We start from the raw sequence: 20,454 nt of genomic DNA, 5'->3' as shown, positions 1-20,454 counted from the left end.
CTACCAATTTATTCACTATCCATATTCTCTCTCCCATCAAACTCTAATTTGGGCCCTCATTCTTCCTCACTTTACTGCAACAGATGTCTAATAATCTCCCTCTAACCATCACTTGTTGCTATGCCAAAAGGTAAAATTAGTAATCCATAATCAATGTTTAATATTTCAAAAAGCATGATGCAAATAGTATGTTTCTGGTGACAAAACTTTGGATAAATCTTATTTAAATGAAAAGTTTAATTGGCAATAATATATTTGTAACAGTGAAAATAGATAACATTATCTTCAGTTTGGAAATTAGGAAGAAAACAAATTATGTAGTTAATGACTGTTTAATAAACAAAGCCTGGTAGGTGAACAATTTCCAAAATAATAGGTCTCTGAGTAGGGATAATTGATCTGTATTAGATGTTATTGGATTTATAAACCTATGTATCAAGGGCAAGTAATTCCTTAAATGAATCCCCTTCAACTGTAAAAAATATGTGCTATGTTAATCTCTTGGTATATGAATAAAGAAATAATATAGAAGGAAAACTGATGGCTTAAATTAGGCAGGCAGTGAATAGAATTTCAAGGGGATAAAGAGTAGTAACAGCTGAAAAGTGGGAAAATTATACAGAAGAAGAGAAAGACAAAAACCAGGAGAGATTCTCTAGACTGGAGAGAAAGGGAAAAAAAAAAAAAAAAATCAAAGACACTGAAAATGAGCATGGAAATAAAAAAATCTTCCAAATGAATTAGACAAGTGAAGATAGGTGAAAAAGGAAGAAAAACCCATGAATATTCCTTAATTATTCATGGAAAAGTTATCCTAAAGCAACAAATGTTTCTACCTTTTCTTTAAAATAAAGAAGATTAATACTTACATAGAAAATTTTAAAACTTTTTAAATGCATACAAAAAAACCATCGTGACCTAGCCATTATAACATTAACATTAATTTCTACTAGCTCTTGCCAAGATGTTGCTGAAAAAAAGAAATATGTGCTTTGGTTGTTAAAAAAATACTACTGAGGAGCGTCTGGGTGGCTCAGTCATTAAGCATCTGCCTTTGGCTCAGGTCATGATCCCAGGGTCCTGAGATCGAGTGCCCCATAAGGCTCCCTGGACCCTGCTTCTCCCTCTCACACTCCCCCTGCTTATGTTTCCTCTCTCGCTGTCTCTCTCTCTAAATAAATAAATAAAATCTTTTAAAAAAATACTACAAAAATTACAGTTCCTCTAACCAATAGAGGTCACTATTCATTCAGCAAGTATGCTTCCTCTTAATTCTATCTTCTTTTAGCTAAACCAAGGAGGAACCCTGCACCACAATTCTTCCTCTGAGTCTACATCCTACCATCAGGTATAAGCAATTTTCCTGCCTTTAGATTCACAAATGTTATCTGCCTCAAATTACTCTGTGTTTTAGAAGATAACAGAAGAAAATAATATTTTTGCAATAGCATTATTAAATTGTTAAGGGTCTATTTACTTCTACTGGGCTGTTTACAAACTAAATTGTAATGTGCCAAAACATTTTATAAGGGGTGCCTGGGTGGCTCAGTGGGTTAAGCCTCTGCCTTCAGCTCAGGTCATGATCTCAGGGTCCTGGGATCAAACCCCCCTTCGGGCTCTCTGCTCAGCAGGGAGCCTGCTTCCCCCTCTCTCTCTGCCTGCCTCTCTGCCAACTTGTGATCTCTCTATGTCAAATAAATAAAATCTTAGAAACAAAAAATTTGAGGAGTGAAATCATAGCCTCAATATGACACTTTACCCACTGACAGAAATACTGTAATCTATTTTCAATATTACTCTTATTAGAATTGTACATTTCTTTTAAGCCATTCACCCATTTACCTCTTCCTTACTATGCTCACCTGTGGGTATTATTACTAACCCCAAGCTGGACAATTGAAATAAAAGGGAAAAAGAGGAGATCTAGTTAATGTACAAATTCAACACTCTACCATTCTGAAGTATGTACTGAATTCAAAGGGGAGTAAAGAGAAGGGTTAAAAATTTTATTTTTTTAAATAATTTTTGATGTTTTTACATTAAAGCAACCATATACTGGATAAGTCTCATAAATGTTTAGGATTAAACAGGATACTTAGGATGAAACATGAAAAAATTCATACATAACTGTCCTTACCAAGTTAACTGTTAGTTCAGTATTTTGCCATGAGGCTATCACATTAATTAACAACAAAAAATTCCTTGAAAACCTCTCAATAGAAGCATTATGGGTTATCCTTACCACGCTCTAATGCAGAATTTAGATTCTGACCTATCCTGTAAAATGGTCTGAACTGCTTATTGAAACTGCTATGGACTCTACCTAAATTTGACCCCAAAACCAGCTTGTAACACTCTGTGACATTCTTTTAATGGTATTAACTCCATGCATACAAGTAAGAGAAAAGTAGAGTGGGAAACAAGTAATCCTCTTTCTCCAACACTACATCAAAAAAGCAGTAATTTCATTTACGTGTCTACTAAGGAAGAAATACAGTAGTTCTTCCCCACTATCTTATCCATGCAGGATATGTTTCAAGACCCCCAAGTGGATATTGAAACCACAGACAGTACTGAACTCTATATACAAACTATACTAAAAGTCTACTGTTGACTGAAAGCCTTACTGATAACATAAACAGTTAACACATATTCTGTATGTTTTATAGACTATGTTCTTACAATAAAGGAAGCTAAAGAAAATGTTAAGAAAATCATAAGAGATAATATATTTACAGTTCTATATTTATAGAAAAAAATTTACATAAGTAGACCCATGAAGTTCAAAAGTCAAGTATACTATTTTTTTTTTACTGTACATACATATCTACAATAAGTTTAACTCATAAATTAGGCACAGCAAGAGATTAGTAACAATAACAATAAAATAGAACTGTAATATACTATAATAAAATTTCTATGAATAGGGTCTCTCTCTCTCTCAAAATAGCTTATTGTACTGTATTCACCCTTCTTGTGGTGATGTGAGATGATAAAATTCCTATGTGATGAGATGAGTGAGGTGAAGATGTAAGTATTGTGACGTAACATTAGTCTACTACAGACCTTCTAACCATACGGCAGAAGGAAAACCACGGTTGACCTAAGGTAACTGAAACTCCAGATAATGGGTAGGGGGATGGGGTGGGGGAACAACTCTATTCCTTACAGTGAATATTTTATTAAAAAATATTGTCCTAGCTGTCCCCAATCACACAGAATAATTACACAAAATATTTATGCTTAACTCTAACAGGCCTATTCACCTCATATAATTTTAACAAAAATGTTTAATGTTTAATTTTAATATAAAGATTTCACAAAATAGTCTAAATCTAAAAATGTAAAATACTTAACGTAAACACCAAAAATCTGCCTTCTCTCTCAGACATAGAGCATACCTTTCTGACTAATCGAAGTGCTTGGGTCCTCTCTACCTCGTTGCTCTGCTGTATGTCAATGCACCTAAATAATACACAAAATATTTAATTATTGATAAAAATCTTATTAAACAATTTTTTATAATACCACCAGATCAGACCCATCTTCATAATATTAATATGGTATTTTTAAATTTTAACATGATTTTAAAACTAGCAGACATTTATTTTAACTTACATTCAGTTCTCTTGTGATAAATATTTGTTATAATAAGGCATTTCAAAATTATTTCATTTAAAACTCCAGAAAAGACTACAATAAATAATTTACAGAATTATATACATCAAAAATAGAGAAACAATAAACATACATATAAAGTATCAGAAATCTACTGAAAAAAACAATTCACCTATTTTTGATAAAAATTCATAATTTTATAAAAATTGTGAAGAAAAAAATTTCCACCTTGTTTTAGTTGAAATGTGATTTTTTAGGGTCATATGGGTGTATCTGTCGGATGAGCAACTGACTCTTGATCTCAGCTCAGGTCTTGATCTCAGGGTTGTGAATTTAAGCCGTGTTGGGCTCCACACTGAGTGTAGAGCCATTTTTTTAAAAAAAAGTGATTTTAACCAGGACCTACATTTTATATATTATGATGTTAAAAGTCTTATATAGTAGCCACAATAATTCTATTTTACCAAATATAATTTTATAAATGCACTTCAAAAATTAGTGGTCAATCACATATCACTTAACTAACACTTCTCTGTAAAATTTATTAAATTACTCAATTTTTAAGAGTTTTTGGTTTATGTAGCCAAATAATTTTTACTTATGGTAGTTCACTATTCTAATCAATACATATAGTTTGCTTCTCAAAGAAGAATTTCTTCTATCTGAATGCAATAAAATCTAAAAACAATTTTATAAAGAAATAACAGAATTCAATTTGTGGCCACAACAGAGAGGCTGGATCAGACCATCCCTCTAGCCAAAGACAACTGTAAAGGGTAAACAATATACTTGTGAAAACTGTTAAAAGGGCAATGGATCCCTAGAAAGACATGCACAAGCTCCACATCCAACCAGGCTTTGTCCCTAGGGGCACCTGTCAATCCCGTTTTAGAGGAATAGAGTCTTGGCAGAAAGCAAAAATCTTTCTAGACTGGAAAGACAGAATGAACTTTAATGCAGCCAATGTGGCCATGAATGGACGGAAAAAAATCCCAAAGAAAAGAAAACATAGGAAAGTGAATGCAAATCTTCATGCAATCTCCTCTCCAAGGCACTTGCAAATCTCTATGCTGTGCAAAACAGAGATGTGGAGAATGTGGAACCCTCCTACACTGCTGGTAGGAATGTGAGCTCATGCAGCCACTCTGGAAAACAGTACAGAGGTTCCTCAAAAAGTTGAAAATAGAACTGCCCTACGACCCAGCAACTGTACTACTGGGTATTTACCCAAAGATACAACTGTAGTAATCTGATGTGGCACATGCACCCAAATGTTTATAGCAGCAATGTCCACAATACTCAAACTATGGAAAGAGCCTAGATTTCCATCAACAGATGAGTAGACAAAGAAGATGTGGTGTGTACACACACGTACACACACACACACACACACACACACACACACAGGAATACTATGCAGCCATCAAAAAAAGAAATCTTGCCATTTGTAATGATGTGGACGGAACTATTATGCTAACCGAAATAAGTTAATCAGAGAAAGACAATTATCATATGATCTCACTGATATGAGGAATCTGAGAAACAAGACAGAGGATCATAGGGGGAAAGGAGGGAAAAATGAAACAAGATGAAATCAGTGAGGGAGATATAATCTCAGGAAATAAACTGAGGGTTGCTGGAGGGGAGAAGGGTGGGAGGGATGGGGTAGCTGGGTGATGTGGGAGGGTATGTGCTATGCTGAAAAATAAATAATAAATAAATAAATATAGTATCAAGATGGGTGGAAAAAAACAAAAACAAAAACAAAAAGAAATCCAAGGAACCAAACAAAAAGCTACTCCTAGGAAGTTAAGGAAGTAAGCAGAAATTTGAGCAGGTACGTAACACTCCAGATAGATATTTTAGCTTAAGGCTGGTCAAGGTGAAGAGGTTCTGTTCAACATCACCAATTGTCATTTGAGGTCCCAAACAGCCATTCCTTAGATCAAAGAGAAAGCTAAAACTAAACAAAATCAGTTATAAGCCAACATTATAGAATAAAGCTTAACTCTCTTAAGAGGAAAACAGCATGATCCAGAGTAAAATATTCTGAATATGCAATGTTCACATCCAATCATGTAATAACATGAGGTATACTTTAAAATAAAGAGCCAAGTCATCAAAAGAAATGAAATCTTGCCATTTGCGACGACATGGATGGAACTAGAGGGTATTATGCTTAGTGAAATAAGTCAATCGGAGAAAGACAACTATCATATGATCTTCCTGATATGAGGAAGTGGAGATGCAATGTGGGGAGTTTGGGGGGTAGGAAAAGAAAAAATGAAAGAAGATGGGATTGGGAGGGAGACAAACCATAAAAGACTCAATCTCAAAAAACAGACTGAGGGTTGCTGGGGGGTGGGGGGAGACCGGAGAGGGTGGTGGGGATATGGACATTGGGGAGGGTATGTGCTATGATGAGTGCTGTGAAATGTGTAAACCTGGCGATTCACAGACCTGTACCCCTGGGGATAAAAATACATTATATGTTTATTTAAATAAATTAATTAATTAATTAAAAAAAATAATAAAGGACCAAGTAACTAAAAACCAAGAAAAGAGAACAGCAACAGAAATAGAACACAGGTGAGTCACATATTGGTGTTGTCCTAAGAAGCCTATAAATCACTATGAGAAATATGATCAAGTAAATAGGGGGAAACATGGAAAAAGAAAGCAGCGACCTGGAATCTTTAAAATAAGAGTAAAACAAAAGATAGAAATAGAGTAACTGAAATTAAAACTTGAAGAGATTTAATAGCAGGATGGAGGAAAAAACAGGTGAGTAGAAAGTAAACACATTGAAGCCAAAAATTAACAATAAAAACTGAAAATAACATCAGAGACATGTGAGACAGTGAACAGATTCAATACTATATAACTGGAGTATGAGAGGATATGAGAGAAGAATGAGTGACTAAAACAGAAGAAAACCTTTAAAGTAGCCAGAAGAAGCAGTAAGAGACTACTTGCTGTTCACCAGGTTAAAAAAACAAAACAACAACAACAAAAAAACCCAGAAGCACAGCAAAGGAAACAGTTAACAAAACCAAAAGACAACTGACAGAATGGGAGAAGATATTTGCAAATGACATATCAGATAAAGGGCTAGTATCCAAAATCTATAAAGAACTTAGCAAACTCAACACCCAAAGAACAAATAATCCAATCAAGAAATGGGCAGAGGACATGAACAGACATTTCTGCAAAGAAGACATCCAGATGGCCAACAGACACATGAAAAAGTACTCCACATCACTCGGCATCAGGGAAATACAAATCAAAACCACAATGAGGTATCACCTCACACCAGTCAGAATGGCTAAAATTAACAAGTCAGGAAATGACAGATGCTGGCGAGGATGTGGAGAAAGGGGAACCCTCCTACACTGTTGGTGGGAATGCAAGCTGGTGCAACCACTCTGGAAAACAGCATGGAGGTTCCTCAAAATGTTGAAAATAGAACTACCCTATGACCCAGCAATTGCACTGCTGGGTATTTACCCTAAAGATACAAACGTGGTGATCCGAAGGGGCACGTGCACCCAAATGTTTATAGCAGCAATGTCTACAATAGCCAAACTATGGAAAGAACCTAGATGTCCATCAACAGACGAATGGATAAGGAAGATGTGGTATATATACACAATGGAATACTATGCAGCCATCAAAAGAAATGAACTCTTGCCATTTGCGACGACGTGGATGGAACTAGAGGGTATCATGCTTAGCAAAATAAGTCAGTCGGAGAAAGACAACTATCATATGATCTCCCTGATATGAGGGAGAGGAGATGCAACATGGGGGGTTAAGGGGGTAGGAGAAGAGTAAATGAAACAAGATGGGATTGGGAGGGAGACAAACCATAAGTGACTCTTAATCTCAGAAAACAAACTGAGGGTTGATGGGGGGAGGGGGGTTGGGGGGGTGGGATTATGGACATTGGGGAGGGTATGTGCGCTATGGTGAGTGCTGTGAAGTGTGTAAACCTGGCGATTCACAGACCTGTACCCCTGGGGATAAAAATATATGTTTATAAAAAATAAAATTTAAAAAAAAAAAACCCAGAAGATAATAACTTATATAAAGCATAAAAAATAGGAACCAATCATAAAAATAGCTTTCAAATATCAAGGCAAAATAGAGGCATTTACAGACCAAAAAAAAAAAAAAAAAAGGTGAAAGAATTTATCTTGAGTAGACCTGCACTAAAAGGAACAGTAAAGGAAATTTATCAAATAGAAAGTGATGTAAGATGAATGAAAATTTACAAAGGCCAGAAGGAAGGATACTGGAATGCGTAAATAATATAGGTAAATGTCTAAAGTTCCCGTTTAGGAACACCTCAACAGGTTTAAGCGTCTGACTCTTGGTTTCAGCTCAGGTCATAATCTCATGGGTTGTGAGATGGAGCCCTGCACTGGGCTCCACACTCAGCAGGGAGCCTGCTTAAAATTCTCTCCCTCTGCCCCTCCCCCCATGCTCTCTCTCTCTCAAATAAATAATCTTTAAAAATATGTATCAATAGGGGCGCCTGGGTGGCTCAGTTGGTTAAGCAACTGCCTTTGGCTAGGGTCGTGATCCCAGGGTCCTGGGATGGAGCCCCGTATCAGGTTCCCTGCTCAGCAGGAGGCCTCTGCCTCCCACTCTCACTCCCCCTGCTTGTGTTCCCTCTGTCACTGTCTGTCAAATAAATAAACAAAATCTTAAAAAATATATATATGTATGTATCAGTAGTTCCAGTTTAAAACAACAACAAAACTATCTTGTAGGGTTATAAATATATGTAGAAATAAAAGCAACAGCAATAATATAAAAAGCAGAAAGAAGATGATATAAACTGTAAGAGGTTTCCTGCACTGTTCTGGTTTTAATAAAATACTAAACCTTAATATCAACTGCGAAAAGAAGAAAATATTTTATAACCAAGGTATTAATAGAGGAGGAAAAGAAAATCTTGACAATTCCAAAAGAAACAGAAAAGGAGAAACATAAGGACAAAGAACAGATGTGACAAATCTCAAGACAGCAAATAAACTCAAGTATATGAGAAAATTAACAAGATGAAAAAACTCATAAACATACATAAAATTACAGTGCATAAAGCCCACAGAACATACATATAAAAATCCACTAGACACAGTCTAAATATTCCAATTAGAAGACAAATTAGATAGTCAAACTAGATTTAAAAATGAACAAAAAAAAAATCTATATGATGTTTATAGGCCAGAAATTTAAACGTAAGGACATAAACAATAGAAAGTAAAAGGATGGTAAAACATATACCCTGCAAGCCCTAAATCAAAGTGAGTATAGCCATTTTAATATAACATGCATACTCAGAAGTATTACCAGGAATAAAAAGGGACATTTCATAACTATAAAAAGATTAGTCCAATGTAAAGGTTTAACAATTATAAATATGAATGTAGTAACATAGCTTCAAAATGACTAACAAAAGGAGAAAATCTGAATAGTACTGTATCTGCTGAAGAAACAGAATCCATAATCTTAAAACTTCCTTAAAAAGGGAGGCCTGCGTGGCTCGATAGGTTTAATCGGCTGCCTTGGGCTCAGGTCATTATCCTAGGGTCCTGGGATAGAGCCCCACATTGGGCTCCTTGCTCAATGGGGAGCCTGCTTCTTCCTCTGTCTGCTGTTCCCCCTACCTGTATGCTCTCTGACAAATAAATAATAAAATCTTAAAAAACAAAACAAAAACACTTCCTAAGAAAGAAAGCCCTATGCCCAGACAGATTCACTGGTGAATTCTACTAACCATGTAGGAAAAAATAATAAAACCCATCTTACATACATTCTTCCAGAAAATATAAAAATAGGGTAACATTTCCCCAGTTGTTTTACAAAGAAAAAAAAAAAATCCTGATACCACACCTAAACAAGGACATTAGAAGAAGGAAAAAATATAGGCCAATACCACCTCTCATGAACTTAGCTACAAAAATCTTCCAAAAACTATTAACAAACTGAAGTCAGTTAATATTTAAAAAGGACAAAACACACAGTGAACATGTGGTGTTTACTTCAGGAATGCAAACAAGGAATATAAAAAAATCCACAAAAAGCCTACAGCAAGTATCATAAGTAACAGCAAAATACTGAGTACTTTTAACCTGAGTTCAGGAGGAAAACAAAGTTGTCCACTATCACTATTTCTAATCACTGCAATATTAACCAGTGCAATAAGGCAAGAAAAAGAAAGATACAAGGACTGGAAAGGAAAAAGTAAGAGTCATCATTTGCAATTAATGCTACGTATAAGAAACTCTAAAACAATTAGAATTAAAAGTGAATCCAGCAAGATCAACAGATAAGAGTTTAGTATCCAAACCCACACCAAAACCAAAAACTCACAATTATTCAGCAAAAAAATATGAAAAAGAAAACTTTAGCTTACATTAATACTATCATAAAAAAATACCTTAGAATGGAACCAGAAAAGACCTCGATTAGCCAAAGGAATATTGAAAAAGAAAGCCAAAGTTGGTGGCATCACAATTCCGGACTTCAAGCTCTATTACAAAGCTGTCATCATCAAGACAGTACGGTACTGGCACAAAAACAGACACATAGATCAGTGGAACAGAATAGAGAGCCCAGAAACAGACCCTCAACTCTATGGTCAACTAATCTTCGACAAAGCAGGAAAGAATGTCCAATGGAAAAAGACAACCTCTTCAACAAATGCTGTTGGGAAAAATGGACAGCCACATGCAGAAAAATGAAATTGGACCATTTCCTTACACCACACACGAAAAGAGACTGAAAATGGATGCAGGACCTCAATGTGAGAAAGGAATCTGTCAAAATCCTTGAGGAGAACACAGGCAGCAACCTCTTTGACCTCAGCCGCAGCAACTTCTTCCTAGGAACATTGCCAAAGGCAAGGGAAGCAAGGGCAAAAATGAACTACTGGGGTTTCATCAAGATCAAAAGCTTTTGCACAGCAAAGGAAACAGTTAACAAAACCAAAAGACAACTGACAGAATGGGAGAAGATATTTGCAAATGACATATCAGATAAAGGGCTAGTATCCAAAATCTATAAAGAGCTTAGCAAACTCAACACCCAAAGAACAAATAATCCAATCAAGAAATGGGCAGAGGACATGAACAGACATTTCTGCAAAGAAGACATCCAGATGGCCAACGGACACATGAAAAAATGCTCCACATCACTCAGCATCAGGGAAATACAAATCAAAACCACAATGAGATATCACCTCACACCAGTCAGAATGGCTAAAATTAACAAGTCAGGAAATGACAGATGCTGGCGAGGATGTGGAGAAAGGGGAACCCTCCTACACTGTTGGTGGGAATGCAAGCTGGTGCAACCACTCTGGAAAACAGCATGGAGGTTCCTCAAAAAGTTGAAAATAGAGCTACCCTATGACCCAGCAATTGCACTACTGGGTACTTACCCTAAAGATACAAACATAGTGATCCGAAGGGGCATGTGCACCCAAATGTTTATAGCAGCTATGTCCACAATAGCCAAACTACGGAAAGAACCTAGATGTCCATCCAGAGATGAATGGATAAAGAAGATGTGGTATATATATATATGATGGAATACTATGCAGCCATCAAAAGAAATGAAATCTTGCTATTCGTGACGACGTGGATGGAACTAGAGGGTATTACGCTTAGCGAAATAAGTCAATCAGAGAAAGACAACTATCAAATGATCTCCCTGATATGAGGAAGTGGAGATGCAACATGGGGGGTTTGGGGGGTAGGAAAAGAATAAATGAAACAAGATGGGATCGGGAGGGAGCCAAACCATAAGAGACTCTTAATCTCGCGAACAAATGAGAGATTGTTGGGGGGAGGGGGGGTCAGGAGAGGGTGGTGGGGTTATGGACATTGGGGGGCGTGTGTGCTGTGGTGAGTGCTGTGAAGGGTGTAAACCTGGTGATTTACAGACCTGTACCCCTGGGGCTAAAAATACATTATATGTTTATTTAAAAATTTAAAAATTTAAAAAAAAATACCTTAGAATGAGCATAGCAAGTAATGTGCAAGGTCTCTGCATAAAAAACTACAAAATACTGTTGAAATTAAAGTTCCAAATAAATAAAGACTTAGAATAGTCAATGTTATTAAGATATCAATTCAGCCCAAAATAATCCAGCGCTTCAATGCAATTACTACTAAAATCCTAGAATGTTTTAAGGAATTGGACAAGCTGATTCTAAAATTCATATGAAAATGTAGAACATAAAATAGCCAACAGTCTTAAGGAATAAAAACTGGAAGACTTATACCAACAGATATTAACATTTACTATCAAGCTCCAGTCATTAAAATAGTCAGAAACGGGCAAGAATAGACAAACTAAAAAGAAAAGGGAATGCAAAAACAGATCCGTACATACCAGGTACCTGGTTTACAACAGAACTGTCACTAACCTAGACACCAGAGGATAATCTTTTAAATAAATTCCGCTAAAATGTATTTCATTATCCATAAAAATAAAAATGAATTATGACCTGACACCTAATTAAAGATATAGAGGAATAAAACCTTTTAGAAGAAAACAAAGAATAGTATCTTCCAAAGAGCCCAAGAGCATTAACTATAAAACTGGATTTTACTAATTGGGAAGAGAGAAAAGGCAAACAGACGGAGTTGGAGAAGACATTGTCAAAACATATACCTGAAAGGAATCCTATCCAGAACATCAAGAACTCCTATATAATGAGATAGACAGATAATCCAATTTACAAATGAGCAAAAGATAAGGAGGATGTTCAAACAGCCAACAAACAAATGAAAGGTGCTTAATATCACTACTCATTAGGGAAATGCAAATTAAAACCACAATGAAACTCACAAAAATAATACAGCAGAAAGTCTACAATTAAAAACTAAAAGCAAATGCTGATGAGAATATAGAGACTGGAGCTCTCAAACGTTGTTGGCAGGAATATAAATCGGTATAATCATTATGGAAAACTGGCAGAATGTAGTAAAGCTAAACAGACATAAACCTATGACCCAGCAGTTCGTTCCACTCTCACATATATATCTAAGAAAAATGAGTGCATATGTCTACCTATAAGAATGTTCAGGGCAGCTTTATCCAAAAGAGCAAAAATCTGAAAGCAACCCAGAAAACCACCAACAGAATGGAATAAATTATAGTCTATTCATTACATGATATATTATATAGCCTTAAAAAAAAAAAAAACCAACACAGATACATCTGACAAATAACATTAAGGAAAGAGTAACTATGTATTTTTCCAACATATGATGCTCAAGAACAGGAAATACTGGTTTACAATGAGAAAAGGCAGAATAATGTTTACTATTGGTTGGAGACACATGGGAACTTGACTGGGATGAAGAAAATATCTTATTCAGGATAATGGGGTACTTGGTTGTATATATCTCTAAAAATTATCAGGCTTTACCCTAAAAATCTGTATACTTCGTGATATGTATGCTGAAACTTAATACATAATTTTAAAAACATAGACAGCTCTAGGAAAATTACCTTGCTATTAAATAGTCCACTTTCAGTTTTAGCACCTTCTGCAGAATACTGGAGTCTTGGATGAGATATCGAAGAGCTCGCAGCCCTGCTGCCCGCACTTCTTTTGCTTCATTCAATAAAGCTAACCGCAAACTGCATAAAAACAAAGAGTTTTGCTGCATGAATTCCAAATACACATAAAATTATGGTACCAAATTCTTCCTCAGTTAAAATAAGCAAAACTACTAGTGATTTTCTATCTATGTATATAAATCATTCACTGTAAGCCATGGAACTTCACTAATATTGTTATTTTTTAAACTGTGGTGCCTTAGCATATTCTTACTCAAGAAAACGTTATTTTGTTCTACCTTCTGTACTTTATTTTCTATAAAGAATGGGAAATTACACTTTTTCAAGGTGTATCACATATGTCTCTATAATCTATTTCCCTCTGCTTACCTACTTCCACTCCTCTCAGAAAATCACTGGTTTAAATCAATTAATACTTTCTCACAGTAGGCACAGACAATATAAATTTTAATTCCCAAACACACCAAAAAGATGGCTATAAAATTAGAACATTATGTCTCTGTTGATAGACTTGAGAAAATAGTTTGCCATAAGCACACTTTGTCTCAAGTGAGGTCTAGAGATAATCATACAGGTTCTTCTTGTTCCTAGGAAAATTTAAGAACTTTTGTTCTGTGAATTTCATGTTTAATTTAGAAGTTTAAATTATAGAAATCCAGGTATTTCTCATCATTAGCTTTGATTCTTTAATTACAAAGCATCAGTAAGAACAACAGGATAACCAAAAATATTGGCAATCTTGAATTTTTCTAATGTTCAAACATCTGTTTCTACAAAATCAAATATAATGTGTTATACTATCCTTTTAGTTTAAAATTACTAGAATTGAAATTACTAAAACCTAGAAAGGTGAGGGAGGGAATTAAACTATACTTACCAAATTATGATATCCTCATAGTTAAAACCCAATTTTTCTTCACTATGGCCAATATCACAAAGGAGCTGTCAGAAAAAAAGGATGTGAATATGTGTTATTTTTATCTATTAATATTTACATTACTTTTTAGACTGAAAAATGAGGCATTTTTCTTTAACAAAATTCTAGAAAATACATCTACTGTTCAAATACACATATTCCTATCACCTTATTGGTTTTTTATTTGACCTGCCAGTTTTAGATTTAACCCTCCTTTTTGCTTTCATTTGAAGCAACCAATTACTTTTTATTATTCTATTTTCCCCCTCAATAAGTTTACTATTTTAAGTGGTTACCATTGAGCTTACAACATGCACTATTAATTAATCACAGTCTAAAGAGAAACTATTACCATGTCCTCAACAATGCTAGACTCTTGACACTTGAACTTCATACATGCCTCACCTTTCACTTTACTGATGTTTTTTCTTTCAAGCCCCATAATATGTTACTGTTATTTTTATTTTCAGTTAATATTTAGTCAGTATCAATTTATATTTACCCACAAATTCACCTTTTCCATTATTCCTCATGTCAGTTGTATCTTAATGGGATATTCTTCCTTCTGTCTAGAGAATCCTCAGTTTCTTGATTTGTTTTATCGGTGTTTTCATTTATTTAATTTTTAGCCAAGGTTGCTGGTAACAGATTCTTTTGACTTTTGTTTGCCTGGAAATTTCTTTCTCTCTTCTGTTTTTAAAGGTTATCTTGCTGGATTTATAGGTTTTTAGGTTAGCTGCTATTTTCTGAAAAGCTTCAAAATGGTTCCCATTGTCTCTGTTGAAAAGTCTAATTATCATTCTTACTATTGGCTCCTTTGAAGGTCAGATCCTTTTTCTCAGACTCCTTTCAAGATTTTTTTCCCTTTATCTTTGGTTTTCAGCAATCTTACCATTCAGGTGTGATTTTCTTTTTATCTATCCTGCTTACGAAAAACAAATTCCCGGATCTCTGGGTTGATATATTTTATAGTTTTTAGAAAATTCTGTATATTATCTCTTCAAAATTACTTCTGCCCAATTTCCTCTCTTCTCTCTTTTTGGTAATTCAAGTATCAGATCTTTTTGTGTATACTGCAAATCTCTAAAACCTCTTCTCTATTTACTCCTTTCTCTTTTATCTTAGTGCTCTGGCTGGACATTTTCGATTTATCGGTCTTCCAGTACGGCTAATCTTGAGTTTTCATTATAGATACTGTCTTTCCCTTCTTGCATTTTCATTTAACTACACAATTCCAGTAATAAAAAAAAAATCTTCTTTTCCACCTACGTTCTCCATAGATCCTCTATTTTCTTGACATATAAATCATATTTTAAATACTTACAGTGCTTATTATCTAATGAATGTGAATGATGTAGACCATCTCTGGATCTGTTTTTCCTTTTGCTATAATAGTCATGTAGTCCTGCCTTTTGGTGGATCCTGTAATCTCTGTATATAAAAACTTGCAGAGATTCCTGATGTTATCTTTCTCCATTGAGGGTTTATCCTTCTTCTTTGTTAGGTCACTGGACAATACTAAGTACAGACAAATTGCTGCTCTGGTAAGACTCAGTCTATCTCCCCTTTTTCCTTTTCCTCCTTGCTCCCCATGTTTCAACTGAAAGCTTGTTTTTTGTTGAGGGGATTAGTCCCAAGAGGATAGCATACCTAATTTTTGTCTTAAGAAAACACTACAAGCTCCACCTTTACTTTCAAATATTTTTTGTTTAGATTTTTTTTTTTAAAGATTTTATTTATTTGACACAGAGAGAGATCACAAGTAGGCAGAGAGGCAGGCAGAGAGAGAGAGGGGGAAGCAGGCTCCCCACTGAGCAGAGAGCCCGATGTGGGGCTTGATCCCAGGACCCTGAGATCATGACCTGAGCCGAAGGCAGAGGCTCAACCCACTGAGCCACCCAGGCGCCCCTGTTTAGATTTTTAAGTGAACCATCTCAGATAGTTTCAGGATTCAACAAACGTGTAGAGACAACAATCTCCTTCTACTAGATCTCCCCTAGGTCTCCACCAAAAGGTCTGTGCTGTCTTTTTCTTTTTTTGTCTTTTAGTAACAGTACTCCTGGGCCTAAAGTCTGAGTCCTAGTTTTCTGCCCATACTCTACACTAGCCAGTATCTCTTGGCAAAAGTTGTTGGACAAGTAAAGTTCACCTCCACAAGACTGTCCCTTCTCCGAAGCTCTGGCTCCTACATTTCTTGTCCACTGAGCAGTTTCCTGCTACCTTCAAACAGTCTTTCTTGTTTTCATTAAGAATGCTGATCTAATACTAGCGTTACTTCCCTCCCACCTGGATGACTATATACCACTTTAGTCTGAGTTTTGAAAAATAAGTTATATAAGTTTCTCAAGTTATTTAATGGGTCTAACTAAAATGGATGAAAGAGAAGACTGACCATTTAAGTAACCTGCAGAAGGGATTCCAAACGCTATTATTCGTCAGTATGAAGTTATGAAGATGTTAACAAGATAGAATAAACCAACCAAAGGGCTCTTACATTTGTCTGTGCAAAGAACGGACCCAAGAATATATTTCAAAGGGCACAATAGTGCAGGGTTAAAAAAAAAAAAAAGCTAATCCTATCCTATTGGTAGGCTCCTTATAAAATGTCCTATCCAGTTTCTTCTTTAGAAGCAAAAGAAAAAAGAAATGTTCCAAATAGAATAGATAAGGGGATCAGAACAGAGTAGCTCTTAGATACTACAATATTTCATAGCAGAAAAGGAGACTATACAAATGATCACTTTGTGTGGTCAGAAAATGCTGCAAACAGGCAAAACAAGGTAAAAAGCTTTTGTTCACAGGTCTTTATCCAAAATGGTAATACTGGTATACCTCTAAAATCCTCAAAGTTCTGAAATATGACAAAGAAGCTTTAGACTAAACTTTCAAATGGCATGAAAAATTTTGTTATTTCTATTGCATTTTGTTGCACAATGTTTTAAGTACTTAAAAATGGAGGATGAGGATTTTTTAGATATACAGATTTAAAATAAAACATAAGATTTCCTAAGTTTTGAGACAAAAGAGGAAAGTTTATGTGTATCTAAAAAACCAACTGCATACCTAAAATTAAAAGTTTATTAACATATTAGTCAAAAATATTGCAGAATTATGATAACCAAAGGTTACAGCCCAATATTAGTTTGCTGGGGCTGCTGTAACACATACCACAAACCAAGTAGCTGAAACGTAGAAATTTATTTTCTCATGATTCTGGAAGCTAGAACATCAACGTATTTTGACAGAGGTTCTTTGCTTTGGGGTCCTCTCTCCTGGGTTCTCTCAAGTCTTTACATGCTCATTTCTCTGTGTATATCTGTATACTAATCTCCTTTTCTTATCAGGACACCAGTCACATTGGATTAGGGATCACCCAAATGACCTAATTTCACCTTAACTGCCTATGGGGAGCCTATCTCCACATACAAACTCATACTGAGGCACTGCAGGTGAAGGCTTCAACAAATCAATTAGGGGGACACAATTCAGCCCCTAACATTAGACCCTCACATAGCAAAGTAGGGCCTACAATGAGTAGGCACTTACAATGTGAAAGGCCCAAAGAAATTAGGGACAGATTACTGAGAAGAGGACAAGAAAATGTACAAAGAGTTTAATGAAGAACAAAACTGATAAATAAACATGACATACTTCCTATGTCCTAAAATCTGAACCAAAAACAATGAAAAATATCATTGGAAATAAAGCTTACCAAAATGCCATAAATTGCTTTTTTAACATGATAATACCAAATAAGACAAAATATTGTCAGTGGGATTATAAACCAAAAACATTTTGTAAAAAAAATTGGAAAAATGCTCTAGGGTAGGGATCTACTTTTGGTGATTTATATTAACAAAATAATCTAAATATAGAGTGGGTTGTAACATTATTACAATGGTAAGGAACTGGAAGGAAAATGTTCAAAAAGGAGCAAACGCCTGTAGCTATCAATATTATATAATATTTAAACAGGAGGAAAAACAGACATAACGTACTGGTAAGACAAAGAAGAAAATTCTAAAAGATATATATATATTTTTTAAAGATACATTTTTTAAAAGTCTATACATCAAAATTTTGACACCAAAAATGAAAGTGCGGTCAAGGTGATTTATTTTCCTCTCTGTGCTTTTCTGTATTTTGGAAATGTTCATAATGAATCAGTATTATATAACTTGGGGACAGTTATCCATATATAAAATTCATGAATAGTAATGGAAGTAACATTTATTCACTATTAATCTTGCTAATCCTAGAAAATAGTATTTTTAGAAATGAAGACAAATGAGTTTTAGACATAGTAGATAATATGACTTCTCAATGCCAAAAAGCTAGTAAGTGATAAAACCAGAAATCAGACCAAACTAGTCTGAGTCCAGAGTCCACTATGAAAAATATTACTACAATTCTGTATTAGAATTATTTACACAGGGGCAAAGGGAGAGGGGAGATTTGATATAAAAAATAACTGAACATTACCATCTTTATTTCATTTCTCCAGCCTCAAAAATGGTATGATTCTAAAGTCTGGAGAACTGCACTATGGTTATATATGAGTAAGTGAAATTATTTTTTCCAAAACAGTTAATTAGAAACACACATAACAAAAACTGCCCATTTTAAAGGATCAGAACACACACAAAAACTATTAACTACAGACACTATTAAACATAATTTAGCATTTATTTGAGATTTCCAGGTATTTAAGATTACTAGCATTGTTATTGTATGGTACATTACTTAAAAAAAAAAAAGAAGAACTTATGATGCATCATGATCACTTAAACCTTGGACACATTCCAACTCAAATTTAATAGAAAAGTGAAGCTTAGAATTTGTTTGTATCAACATATAAAATATTGTGTTTTGGGATGCCTGGGTGGCTCAGTCGGTTAAGTGACCAACTCTAAATTTCAACTCAGGCTGTGATATCAGGGTGGTGGGACAGAGCTCTGTATCTGGCTCCATGCTCACTGTGAAGTCCACTTGAGATTCTCTCTCTCCTTCTCCCTCTGCCCCTCCCCCAAAATCTTTAAAAATAAATATATTGTGTTTTTAAAATGGGAAAAAATGTTACTTCTTGAAACAATGATTTACGTATCAACTCAAGTTCTAAAAAGGCAGTATTTCTGGTTTTTTGTTACAGTAGTAATGCATGTTAATAAAACAAAATGCTCTGAACTCCTAGAAATAAAGTAAATGAAGTCTTGTCCTGTCAAGGGTTAGTTTCTCCCCTAAATGTGTACTTGATTCTCATTTTTGTACTATCTTTTTCACATGTGCCAGATCCTTGTAGAAAACTGTAGATTCAGGGAAACATAGTTTCCAAATTACCCACCCTCCTAGACACAAAATATAGGACTGTCCACGATTTAACATTTGTTAGAGTTAGCAGTTTTGATGAAAAGCTAAAAGAAACCCTCAAAGTTATTATTATGGTCTTCAAAAATCACATTTTGAAAAGTATTTTGAAAAGAGTATAATTTCCCTCTTTTGTCTCAAAGCTTAGGAAATCTTCCATTCTACTTTAAATCTATATGTATGTATAAAAAATCCTCATCCTCCATTTTGAAAAAGAATAAACAATGCAAGAGAAACATTTCAACTGCAAGAAACACTTCTGAAAAAAATGCCCACTCAGTTGGAAATGAAGATCACAGTAACAACTAAAAAGATCAATTTATGACAAAACATAGCATGTTTGTCATAATTGTTGTCTATTTTCCAGGGATAGTAACAGATGTAAGGGCTATGTTTTCAGTGGTGGTTAATAATTATTGCTTTTAAGTTGTTTTAAGTTATTAAAATGTTAACACTGCCTGCCCTATCACATAAGTGTGTTATATTCAGAACCAAATCATGGGTTACGTTCAGAAATCAGTAAAGACCTTTCAAAACGTTAGAATGAGCATCCTAACAGTCACTTAATATGTAAAATTATTAGATATCACATTTTTCATTGGGTTTCTGTTGCTCCCATCCCATTTGTTTTTATGACTATCAGTCACAATGCCTAGCTGAACGTGACCAAAATGATAGTTCATGTAGAAGATGGTAAGAGAGGGCTACCCTCTGCTTTTATGATTAAAAACTGTAAGGACGATGTTATCTTAGCTAAATGGAAAGTGTTTCAGAATGAAGCTAACTTAAAAAAAAAAAAAAGGCAAGCCAGCTAAGAAATGGAAAGACAGAATACAATTAACATTTTTTCAACCCTTGGGTTGTTTTATCTGAAATTAGAAACCAACATATATTTTTTCTCATCATGAGAGCAAATAACTTCTTCTTACTTTAGTTCAGTTTAATTAAGTTTG

General features: G+C 34.8%; 1 protein-coding gene across 1 annotated transcript in view; it reads right to left on the bottom strand.

Annotated features, from left to right (window-relative positions):
- Window positions 1-20,454, bottom strand: part of LOC111140909 (RPTOR independent companion of MTOR complex 2) — a 134,092-nt gene that overhangs the window by 63,716 nt on the left and 49,922 nt on the right. The window contains exons 4-6 of the mRNA XM_022493171.1: window positions 14,099-14,163; window positions 13,150-13,281; window positions 3,402-3,465 (exon numbers count right to left, since the gene is read on the bottom strand). Coding sequence (XP_022348879.1) covers window positions 3,402-3,465; window positions 13,150-13,281; window positions 14,099-14,163 — 261 coding nt within the window. The remainder of the gene's footprint in view (window positions 1-3,401; window positions 3,466-13,149; window positions 13,282-14,098; window positions 14,164-20,454) is intronic.

This window comes from Enhydra lutris, unplaced genomic scaffold, assembly GCF_002288905.1.
Source record: "Enhydra lutris kenyoni isolate GAN:26980312 unplaced genomic scaffold, ASM228890v2 scaffoldscaffold5, whole genome shotgun sequence".
Taxonomy (NCBI): Eukaryota; Metazoa; Chordata; class Mammalia; order Carnivora; family Mustelidae; genus Enhydra; species Enhydra lutris.
The sequence above is the reverse complement of the archived record's forward strand: the minus strand, read 5'-3'. Positions and strand labels throughout refer to the sequence as shown.